Raw genomic sequence first — 12,126 nt, 5'->3', positions numbered from 1 at the left:
CAACACTTAGCTGAGTCATGAAGCATGCTATTATCACCATTATACAAAACATTTTGTAACTGACTTTGACATACTCTTACTATATATCCCTCCTTAAATGTACATTTCCCAACCATGCTCTGCCTTCCTAAAGCCACCGAGTGTTGATGGCACGGGTGCGAGGGCCCTTTCATCGCTGCTTGCAGCTTTAATTAAAGTTGTTGTTTTTTGTGCTCAGAGAACATCATTATGATAATCGTTGTAGATGGAATTAAGAACCTAGACAAAGTATACTGAATATATATATTTCATCCTTCCCCAATTGCATTTGTAAAAGGTATACTATTTTACAAATTAATTTGTAGTGCACTAAGTGTGTGAACTTGATTAATGAAATAACTACGTTAACAGTGTATTTTTAGTTAGTACATAGATATGTCAATCTATTTTTAGTATACTTATGAAATAAATGTATTTTAAATACAATTCAGTATATTTATTTTTCACAGGCCTGCCGCTGCACTATTTTCTAAATCCATCAACATTCCCAGACCTATCAACACCAACAGTAAGCAAAATGAGTTCATCAGTTCGTCAAGCTGCAAAGAAATACTATAAAGTAAACAGCATTCCAGGTTGTTTAAATCCAGATTCCCCACATTTCAACTTTCAGGCAAATGTAGATGATGCTTCTTGTGAGGGTCCAGTCACCAATCTTAGCTTTGGTGGCATTTACCAAAAATGCACTCCATTGACATCAGATGGAAGTGCCATCTGTGATGAGACAGCACAGAGAAACCCAGCCACTGGTGATTATACTTGCCCTCCAGTTTACTATCCCACCTTATTACGCTCGTAGACAGTAGAACGAGCCCACCATTCACAAGACCACAAATACTGTAGCTGTAATGACAGAAGGTGATCGTTCTTGGGTGAGAGTTGGACAAACTAAGATGTGGCGACTGGCAAAACCTGGTGAGATTAACCAAATGGAATTAGCATCAGAGTAGGGAGAAAAGGCTGGTGTAGCTGTTGGTGTAATGGTTCTAGTTGCTCTTGTGGTGGCAGGAAACGTGTTTTTAAAGAAAAAAAGGCAATCTTCTGGCCTCAGGGTAAGCAGAGAGTATGAAGAGCTTTAGAATATGGCCAAAATTAGGTGGTGTAGAGTGAGCAGTATGGGGAATTAAAACACCAATCAATTATGTTTAGTGTAGCCTTATAAGTGATGTAAGCAAAATTTTTATCAATTTAGACAGTGAGAGCAAAAAAAAAAGTAATACAATTTCATATTTTCTTTATTTATCATTTGAAAGGGTAAAAAATGTAAATGTTTTTACTGCATAAATATTAATAAATATTTCTCCCTTTTACTAGTGCCTCTTTTTAAACTGTTTTCAGGAACACGTTTTTTTATTTTTATTGAAGTGATCTAAAGTTCTGTTCAAATGTTCAATGGCTTAGACTTTTCAATTTGTTTTTTTAGATACATATGCAGATATTTTAGATTTTAAAGAAACATTTTTATCTAAAACAATTTAGACAAAGTAAATTGAAATATTTTTATTTAGAAAAACATAATATAAGGGGACAAACGCAGAACAACAAATCCGATAAGGTACAAGTGTAACCAGTTTAACAGAAATATGTTATTTACAGCAGGTCTGCAATCTGGAACCAACTCGCCAGTCCTGTGGGGGCTAAACTCACTGGTAGGTTAAGTACAGTCATTCAGATGGCACATAAGATATAGTGTGGAAGATTAAGTATTTCAGGTGATCCCCGAGTAATACAGTCTCCTCTACGGCCAGAACATTTTTCCAAGATTTGTGTGTATTTAATAACTGACCACAAATATTTGAACATCGGAAAAAGTGCCAGTTTTCACCAAATCCCCCATGAAGTAAGCTGGTAATTTAAAGGTCAGGTTTATGGTTTCAGGTTGCTGTTCGCACTTGATGAGTGGAGGGAAATCCACAAGCAGCAATTTCTCCATGTTCTTTAGGTTTCAAAGGCCAAGTGAAACTTTGAGCAGCTCTGCCATTTGTTCAGTCATAGCACCGTCCTCACCTGAACAAAGCGACAAAAGTTTATTGAAGAGCCTTCTATAGTAGTTAATGAACTAAACATTTTCAATGTTCAAATTTGTGACCTGTGGGTCTGATAGAGTTTGTGTGCAGACACTCACCTTCATCAGTGGTCATGTCCTGTTCCAATTTTAGCTTCTCCTGTCCAACGCGGAGCATGCTGGCCTCAATCGAGTCCCTGCTGATGAGCTTGATCACCTGCACTGTTCTGCAATGAAAAAAAAAAAAACCTTGATCAGGAACTAAATTTCCTTATTTGTTCATGGTGATCTCCATTTTACTGTGTTGACACTAACCTGGTTTGACCCATTCGGTGACAGCGGTCCTCTGCTTGTTTATCATTAAATGGATTGCAATCAATATCATGCAGTATGACTGTGTTAGCCGAGGCCAGGTTGATTCCCTGGCCACCAGCCCGGGTCGACAGAAGGAACACAAAGATCTCAGGACTGGTATTGTATTTGTCAATGAGACCAATCCTAGAGAAACAAAGAATTTAACATTAGTTCAGATAGGCAGCAAAATAGGGCTGGGCGATATGGCCAAAAATAGTCAAACTATTTTTTCTGTACCATACGTTATCGATATTTATCACAATATTAATTTACAATTAACGGGGAAGGAAATGCTTTCCACATATTTGTTAGACCTTGAGAATGAGTGTAAATATATAAACTTGTTTGTTCATAATTAAACTCCACAGAGTAGGTATATCTATGAAATCCATCTCATTTCCCCTAAATTCTGTTTACTTTTGTGTTGTTGTTTTATGATTTAATACAAATTTACATAAACTAACAACTTAATAAAACATTGCATTTAAATTTTTTTGTCAAATAAGATGCTGCACAACAGAACTGTATTTAAAACATGGATGAAAAAAGATCTTGGTAGTATTATATTCCTTAGACATAATAATAATAATAATAATAATAATATTCAACATCACATGTTGCTTTCACTATGAACTGACTGGTGAGTGAGTAGTAGTAGTAGTAGTAGTAGTAGTAGTAGTAGTAGTAGTATTTGAGTTTATTGCCATATCAGAGACCGGTGAGTGAGTAAACATTTTCAATTTGCCTCTTTTTGTCATGACCAAGTTATGGCTGCCACAGTAAATGTAGATACAAAATATATTTAATTACAATTTACTGTATGAATTATCACATTTTATTACTTGCCAAGTGACAGCGAGGATGGTCAGTCCTGAAGGTCAAATCTAAATTGAGTGCAATGCAAAAAAAAGTGACATAAGGTACTAAAGCCCACCTCTCCGCCATGGGAGTAGAACCATCTAGTCGAACAAACTGATGATCAAGGTTCTTAAGCAGAATCTCCACAATGTCCAGCATCATGGTGAATTGACTGAAAAGCACAACCCTATCACCCTTGGGGTAAAAGAAAGTTATTTTAAACACATTAGCAGCAATAAACCACAAACTACACCTTTGAGTGACACCTCAAAATGAACCATGAGACGGTTTAAACAGCATCAAGACAAACCTTTTCTTTGAGCTCGGCGAGTGTCTTGGTTAACAGCGCAAACTTCCCAGAGTCTAAGATGAGCTCTTTATTCAGCTGAAAATTGCTAATGGAGCAGTACTGCTTACATAAATTATGCAGCTCAAAATCAGACATCACTTCCATGTCCTCCTGGATCAGCGCAGGGTCAGCATCATAATGTGAAGGCTCCTAACATAAGAAGAACCATGTCAGCTCAACGACAGTATGCAATACATCAGTGTTCTCAACCTCTTTGACTCCAAGGTACAAAATTCAAAGGCCCCATGACCTTATTAAATGTTTGTGATTTAATGGATAAGGATTTTTACAAATGTTTTATTCACTTTCTAACCAATTAAACATTTTATAGCTTAGCATATCTATAAATATATGTATACGAAATATATGTATATAAGTTGAGGGAGTGATAAAAAACAAAAACATTTATATGTAGTTTTAACCTATTGTAACACTCATTTCATGTAATTTTAAATAATTTTAAGTCCCCTTGAGGCCCCCTTGGATGTTTGCTAAGAACCACTACAATACAGCTACTTGCTACATTAAAGAACCAATAAGCTCCCAGAGCTGAATCCATGGTGAAATATGTTTTTAGATGCACAGTTTTATCTTTATTATTCAGCCTCCCTTACATATTAATCTCCCAGTCCTCACCTTAAGCATGGCTTTGCTCATGGCAGCCAATTTGTCACTGGTGTAGTACTGGCGGTGCAGCAACGGATGATTAGCCATCTTTCTCAGCTGCATCATCACATTGCAAAGCTCCCGCTCTGAGGACAAAGAGATGAGAGGAAGTGTGAGACAGGTGCTCAGAGATAGGAAAACAGCTCAGTTCAACATTCTCATTTTGTTTTACAGATCCTCCAGCTGAGAGGGAACCAGTGTATTAACAGCCAGATAAATGAATCTGAATACAATATAGCCAAACTAAAATACATTGTGTAGTACTTCTAGACAGCATGTTGGCATAAAATCTGAATAGCACATACTGTCTCCATTTGGAGTCTTCTTGAGTTTTTTGAAAAGTTTTTCATACAGCTTCTGCTGGGCGTCACTCATGGGACACATTTCAATTTTCTCCACTTTTGGTGGAAGCTGTTTCAACACCTAGAATGACATTTGCAAAGTCACACAAAAAAATAAATATACTGGTCATATAAAATTCTATCAATATTTTCACCAAAGAGGACAATAATGTAGATACATTTTATTTTGATGGATGACCAATTCTGTGAGATTTTCTCAGTAATGAATCAGTCCTGCAATGCATGTCTCTCTGTGCCAAGATATAGTAACTTATACTTATATATTAAAAGATATCAAATATCTGATTATAAATCACACTGGGGGAAAAAAGGGTCTACCTCACGCTTGACTCGTCTCAGGATGAATGGCTTCATGATAAGTTTGGCCTGTGCAATTCTCTCCTTGTGAAAACTGCTTTCCTCTTCTGACGACCTCTGAAAAAGCAGATTGTCTGCGTGAGAGTGCGTTCCTTCTAGGTATAGGTACTTTTTCCTTAGACTGGGCAGCATTTAGATTCATTTTTGAAAGAGATGGCACATATAGTATTACTTAGACGTAATCGTTGTACTGTCTATACCGTAGAGAACATTTTGGAGATCTGTGAGGTGCTGCTAGAGAACATAGAGGGCATGATGAAGTTCAACAGGGACATGAGCTCCAGCAGGTTGTTTTGTAAAGGTGTTCCAGTCAACAGCAATCTGTGCTCAGCCTGTAGAAGAAGACAGACACAAATTACCATGTACAACTAAGAGATATACACAAACAACTCTTCATAAAGCAATTCCTAAACTACACCAAAAGGGAGAATGGCAGGGAAGAGATTGTGTCAAATGTATTTACAATAATGTTTACAGCACAGAAGACTGCTTGTACTGACATTGATGGCCATGAGGTGGCGGTAGCGCAGCGAGTTCATATTCTTTAGCATGTGGCCTTCATCAAACACAGCATACTTCAGTCTCAGCTTGCGGAACAGACTGCGGTCATAGTCATTCCCTATTGTGAGATTGTAGCTAATACAGATGAAACAAGAAAAAAGGACAGGCAAGTGTTAGCACCACTGAATACAACTGATTTTCATGAATACAAAGTCTGGTGTGTTTTTTTTAACTCAGTGCACCAATACATAAGGATGGTCTTGCAATTCACAGAGTCATCTTATACTTACGTGGATACTATGATGTTGAATTCAACCAAACCACTGAGGATGTCTTGTCGCAAATGTCTGCGGTCTTCCACAGACCCTGCAAGATTAAGCACAAAAAAGAGGGGAAAATGAATTCTGTATTAATTTATGGTGGGGTCTAAGAACACATTGAAAATCTAGGATTTTGAATCCAATTTATTCCTTGAAAATATTTTTATAATTGAAAAACTTTAAATAAATAATGACACTTGTTAAAATATATTTTTATGTGTTTGCCTGGAAACTAACTCACCATAGTAAATAAGAACTTTGAGACAAGGACACCAAAGACCCAACTCACGAACCCAGTTATCTGCAAAGAAAAATGGTGAAAATCATCATCTCATGCAGCACTTCAGAGCAGAGTTCAGTTGCTACATTTCCATGAAATAAGTGTCACTTACCCAGTGTGGACGAGGGTACGGTAATAAGATGAGGGCCCTTGATTCCTTTTTCATACAAATGAGCCAGGAAAGAGATGGCCTGAATGGTTTTACCCAGCCCCTGTGGAAAGATCAAATTACTTAAAACCAATATAGTCCTTTGCTTAAAAGGAATCAGTAACCTCCTTGGATCATTTCACACCACCATATGAACTGAAGAGGACAGCGACTCACCATTTCATCTGCTAGGATGCCACTCAGCTTGTGCTGGTGCAGAAGAATCAGCCACTTCAAGCCAATCAGCTGATATGGCTGTAGTTTTAATCTAACAAAAAATAATTTTCCATTAAAAAAAATCAAATAACCTGGTATCTTGGGTGTGATAGTGAGAACAGATAATGAGCTCACTTGCTGTTCAGGATTTTGGGCTGCTTTATGGAGCCCATGCCCGCTTCTATGACCTGGGTGACATCTTTAGTCATTTTCTGTGCAATCTTCTCACACTTTCCCATAAGGTCTCGAACCACTTGCCTCTCCTTAAGCACCACCTTGCAGCCATGAACCAGATCTATAGACAGCCCATTATCCTTAAAGAACTGCTCTTTCTAAAAGGAAGAGAAATATAATTAGAGATTTTCCATCATTGGGTCAAGTGGTTAATGTAACTGAATAGTGACTTCTATACCAAATGGGGCTTGATGACACAGTAAATTTCCTTTCCAATCGGGAATTGCCACGTCACCCAATGTCATTCCACCAGCATGAATCACCTGTCTTGACTACGGATGGCTAACGGTGCCGGGCATTTAGTGCATGGAATGGATTGCTGATTTCCCATTTAGTTTCCAAATCATTTTAAAGTAGTGTGACAGATTTTGCTTTAATAATTAGATATAACTTTTTAATTAGATAAAAATTTTTTTTTAAAAATCTGTCAGCAGACAGAAATACTCAGAATGCCACTCAGAATAAAATAAAAACAGCTAAGCCAAAAACAGGATTTTACCCAAGTTTAATGAATCTTTGAATATGAATAACTGCCTAAGCAGCCAAAAGATCTAATGCCCTTTGAGGACTTTAAGATCCATTCTACCACAATAACATAATTAAGAGTGACAGTTAATATGGCAGTACAGAGAGCACATTAAATTCTTACCACATCTTTCCAAGTGTTAAAAGGCCTCAGCGAAATTATCTTCTGGGCTTTTTTGATCGAGCAACCAGATATCAGAGCAAGCTCATCTAGGGAAGCCTCTTGGAGAAACTTAATGATCTTGTCCTGAAGACTGTCTGAGACACTGTCCTCCTCCTCCGAGTCCAGATCATCAGAGATACTCTCAACATCACTGTCAATCTCATCTTCATCCTCAGATGCACTGCTGTCATCAAGAGGCAATTCATCGCCCCTCTTCCGTTTAAAGGATGCGCTCTTGGTCGTGCTTTTGCTGACTGCAGATTTTTGTGTTTTTGGAGTAGACACACTCGAGACTTTTGACATGGGAGACGGTGCTGCTGTCAGCCATCTTGACATACTAGACGAGCTGCCTGGTTTTTGTAGGGTTTTGTCATTTTTTTCCCTGGAGTAAGAAGATTTTGACTCTTGCTTTCTCTGATCTTCTGGTGAACTTGAATCTTAAAGTGATAAATCATGGATGGCTTTTAGTCAACTCATTCTCACATTGAAATTTCAATTTGGACTAGAATTAAATCTTCAAATGTAGCCGAAATGCAGTAACAAATCACCTGTTGATGAAAACGCAAGCAGTGATCCCAAGGCATTGTCATAGTCCCAGTCATGCTCTCTCAGGACATCCCTCAGGACCTGTTGGAGAAATTGAAGACACAAACTTTCCAGAACATCCCAGTGCTCTTGCGTCATGACTTCAGTAGGGCTTCAAACCTTTAGCCTACCTCTTTTTCGATATCAGGTAGTTTCTTCTTCATCTTCTTCAATAAATCCTCCTGCCTCTCTCTGCTTGGCTCTTGACTCTCCTCATCGTCAGAATCTTCATCCTCCTCAGATTCCGAATCTGAACCCTAAATCAGAGTCAACAGGCATTTTAAAGGAAGTTCTCCTTATTTACTGAAAGATGTCAAGTTAAAAACATCTGATTCAAAAGATCTTACCACAATTTTTCTCCTCTTCTTTGGCTGATCATCATCATCGCTATGTCCCGCTTTGCCTTTCCGTCTGCCTGAATCTACATTAATAAAACAGCTTTATTTGAAATTTAGTTTATAAATACAGTACCTCAATTATAAATTGCCTTTAATCTGCACAAACTAAAACTAGGGTGATCAGCATATGAAATAATGGTATCAAATATGCAAAAAAACGAAATATGTACTGTATACACACATATCTACACACATCACAGTTATATCCGCGGATGCTGCGGATAATCCACGGGTCGGGCGGGTCAAGTAATAAAAAAAATAACATTCCAAAAATTGCGGATGGGTCGCAGATGGATGAGAGACAAATCATTAATGTGTTGATTTTAATAAAGACACAAAACTCTTATACCAAATAAATAATTGATCAAATAAAAGAAAAAGAAAACAAGGGTAAGTACTTTTCTGAAGTATTTGAGATTATTTATAATATAAAGCCCTTTTTGTCAATTTTCCAGAATCATTATGTACACATATATATATATATATATATATAAATAAAAAATAAAATAAAAACACCTTTACCTTCATCCCCATAAACCATCAAACAATGTGCTATAGCTCCCTCCAGTGTGCTGGTGCTCTCAACCACCTGTCACAACAAAGTTGCATAACAGTATAAAATTCACCTGCTTTAAGTACTAATGTTACACCAAAGAGGGACTCTTTACCTCAAGCAGATCTTTCTTACTCTTCTGAGGGAAGATCTCCGATAGTTTGATGATTCTGTCCTCTATATCCTTGTTCATCTGGTGCTTGGACTCTGATGTTGAATCCCTGTGAAGTAATTGTATGTTAATTGCACTTATTACTATATGGGTTTCAACAGAGAATTCATTATTAACAACCAAAAGAAAGAAACATTTAAAGAAAATGTGAAGCAGCTTAGAGAAGACGTGTTACAGGCTCACTTATGACAAACTCATAGTCTTGCTTACTTGCTCATCTTGACAACTTTGTCATCAGCAAATACATCCTCCGATGTGTGTCTTGATGTCTTGCCTGATGCACATCGACTATCTGTCTTTCTTTGGTGGGCTGGAAAATATTATTTTATTAATTGAATCAAGACAACATTTTAGTTGAATTCACCCATCCTGTCATGTTACAAAGATTCAGTCACAACTCCTAAATATGCCAAAGGATAGGGTTTAATAGATGCCAGGTCAGCGTCAACCTCAAAACAAAGGCGTTGAAGAAAAAACCTTATACTGACCACTGATAAAAATGGAGAACCCACATGCATGGCTTTACATTACAGTTACAGTACAATTAAACTCGTATGTCATCTCTTATCAACACAATCGCACATAAAAACAAAGTTTCTTTATAATGCCCCCCGACATGCTGTCTCTAGGTAGGAAGCTCACTGGGTTTAAATCATAACGTTAGCCGCTAGCAAACGTTATTATTTAACGTTACGCTGAACAAAGCCCCGGCGGGAAATGGCATTTTGTTCTTCTTACCTCGTTGGTTCTCTTTATCCGAGCTAAATTCATCCAATGATTTACCGTGATTGTCGACTGCATTGTCTCTTTGGAAACGGAAACGGTCTAAGTTAAAAAAGCTCATTGTAATATCACTATTTTCCGTTATGAGAATCGCCTGTCTCGCGCAAAGAGCGACCTTTAAATCCGCCGGTAACGCTCGCGCACTTGATTTTGTTTGGTGATTAAATATTCAGGACAGTCTCATCGATATGATATAGATACAACAGTAAGTGACTCAAATATTAATTATGTGAACTAACCAAGACTTAAATTCTTTAGCATGACGGTGCTGTAAGTAATGAATACAGCAAATAACACCTTCCCGCCACCGGCTGACATGCGTCACTTCCGGTTTTCAGCCAATAGAAATACAGCGGATTTTTTCCCTTTAATTTTTTTTCAGTCAGGATTATAAACATTCAACTTTACGATATTTTTACAGAGATACAATTATGGAAAATAAAATGTAAGATGTATAAATTATAGTAATGTATAAAATATATTGAGGAAATGTAAATACTAAATAAATGTTAACATAAAGTGTATGATAGATAGATAGATAGATAGATAGATAGATAGATAGATAGATAGATAGATAGAAGTACATTTCGTGCTAAAATTTTAAAATAGACGTTTTACTATTCTAACATTTTGACATGGAACGTCACATACTTTTTTACATTTATACATCACTCCACTCATCCACTAGGTGACACCATAGACAGTGAAAAAAAAGACACATTTGAATTACAAAACTATATGTCCTACGTGTCCGTTAGGGGGCGACAGTGTGTCTGTTTCTGACAGAAAAAGCAAATGCCTGACTAGCAACAGGTCCTCAAAACCCCTGTCACTGGGAAACTTGCAAAGCATTTTGTTAGATTTTAAACATATATCATATTGCATATCATGTCAAGATCATATTCCATTCTATTTTCACATGTAAACATTGGAATAATTTGGGTTACTGAAATCATATGGACAAATGTTTCAGTTTTATATAGCGGCTCATGCACAAACTATCTGATCATTTAATACACCCAATGAATTTTTAGCAAGATGCTAGCTGTTTAATAGGATTAATGGTGAATTTACAGAGGGAATTCTTATGTATAAACAGTGATAATTATAAGAAAAGTTGGCAACCATCCACATACTACTGTAGAATCAATGTCAAAAGTACATGTACGCAGTATGCAGTCCTGGATTGTGCTGAGTATTCAATGCCGCCACTCTGTCTCCCTTTCCTTGTCACTATGGAGATTTCTATAACTTACACTAGTGCCATGCACACAATGGGCACACTGACATTGAGTTTGATCAGACTCCTGACCCTAAACAGCAGGGAACTGAATCAGGGACCCCAGTTAGTTTTACTGCAGTCTCATAGGCAGGCATAACATACCATTAGCAAAGTAAAGCAAAGTATTGCAATGAAAATGTGTTGAAACTTTATGATGGTGACAACGTGTGACACCATAGTAATGTTTCTGCAAACTTGCATACATCAAAAGCTCTGCAGAATGGAAGTTATTGATGGCCAGACTCCATCCATGCTCATTCTCATCAGTTTACTGTGTCAATGGCTTACATAAGTGTATGACATCCCTATGGAAGTTTGAGGAATTGTGCTCAAGGTTGACCTACCATCCTTGTGGACTTGTCACTTTGTCTGTCACTATCCAGTCGCCATGGCTCCCTGCTTGTCCGAGACCCGACGGCGGCAGGGAGTACCTTATCACCGTGGCAACATGTCTGCGATTTGGCTCCTTCCCACCCCCTAAAACAAAATACCCGCCCATTCCAAAAGACAAGATCATCACAAAATTAATTGCCATTGTCTCATTCTACATTCATTAGACATTATCCAGGAGCTGTCAAACAAGACTTGCAAAGGATGGACGAAACGTGCAGATTAATTATGTTGATTTATGTTGGGATAACTATCATTGACATGGTGGCGGTTACCTTAGATATGATGTTTACGGTAGCCACCATAATCAGAAGAAAAAAGGCTCAGTATGATATTACGTTTCACTGATAAACAAAAGAAAATTATTTTTTCTGGAGAAGAGTTTGGGGGCAATAAAAAAAAATCCTGTCAGGTCAATGCATCATGTTTGTCAGGAATGGATTTCTTTCTATGTGAAAACTTAGGTTTGAATGTGTATTCCCTATACGTTAGTGTCCCCACAAGGATAGTAATTCCAGTCAATTTTGACCTTATGGGGACATTTATTTGGTCCTCCATGAGGAAAACATGGTGTGTATACGTGTGT

At 37.5% G+C, this 12,126-nt stretch overlaps 1 protein-coding gene across 1 annotated transcript; it reads right to left on the bottom strand.

Moving 5' to 3' along the window:
* Positions 1–1,287: 1,287 nt before the first annotated feature.
* Positions 1,288–10,184, bottom strand: smarcad1a (SNF2 related chromatin remodeling ATPase with DExD box 1a). The gene is made up of 23 exons (XM_079897862.1): positions 9,824–10,184; positions 9,296–9,395; positions 9,029–9,134; positions 8,883–8,949; positions 8,310–8,383; positions 8,094–8,219; positions 7,926–8,004; positions 7,339–7,814; positions 6,591–6,787; positions 6,417–6,507; positions 6,204–6,303; positions 6,053–6,112; positions 5,782–5,857; positions 5,491–5,626; positions 5,191–5,322; positions 4,952–5,047; positions 4,577–4,694; positions 4,242–4,357; positions 3,567–3,755; positions 3,333–3,451; positions 2,360–2,542; positions 2,165–2,271; positions 1,288–2,046 (listed from the first exon to the last, which is right to left on the bottom strand). Exons 1-23 carry the CDS (start codon positions 9,927–9,929, stop codon positions 1,985–1,987), a joined length of 2,916 nt encoding a protein of 971 aa, XP_079753988.1. The 5' UTR covers positions 9,930–10,184; the 3' UTR covers positions 1,288–1,984.
* Between the last annotated feature and the right edge of the window lie 1,942 nt (positions 10,185–12,126).

The sequence above is a fragment of the Squalius cephalus genome (genome assembly GCF_949319135.1).
Source record: "Squalius cephalus genome assembly, chromosome: 16".
Lineage (NCBI taxonomy): Eukaryota > Metazoa > Chordata > Actinopteri > Cypriniformes > Leuciscidae > Squalius > Squalius cephalus.
The sequence above is the reverse complement of the archived record's forward strand: the minus strand, read 5'-3'. Positions and strand labels throughout refer to the sequence as shown.

Excerpts from the sequence above, each read along its gene's own strand:
- smarcad1a (XM_079897862.1), bottom strand. The coding sequence starts at position 9,929 with ATGAGCTTTTTTAACTTAGACCGTTTCCGTTTCCAAAGAGACAATGCA. Across the intron at positions 8,950-9,028 it reads GTAAGAAAGATCTGCTTGAG|GTGGTTGAGAGCACCAGCAC; the intron begins GTAAAGAGTCCC and ends TTGTTGTGACAG. Across the intron at positions 3,452-3,566 it reads TCGCCGAGCTCAAAGAAAAG|GGTGATAGGGTTGTGCTTTT; the intron begins GTTTGTCTTGAT and ends TTTTACCCCAAG.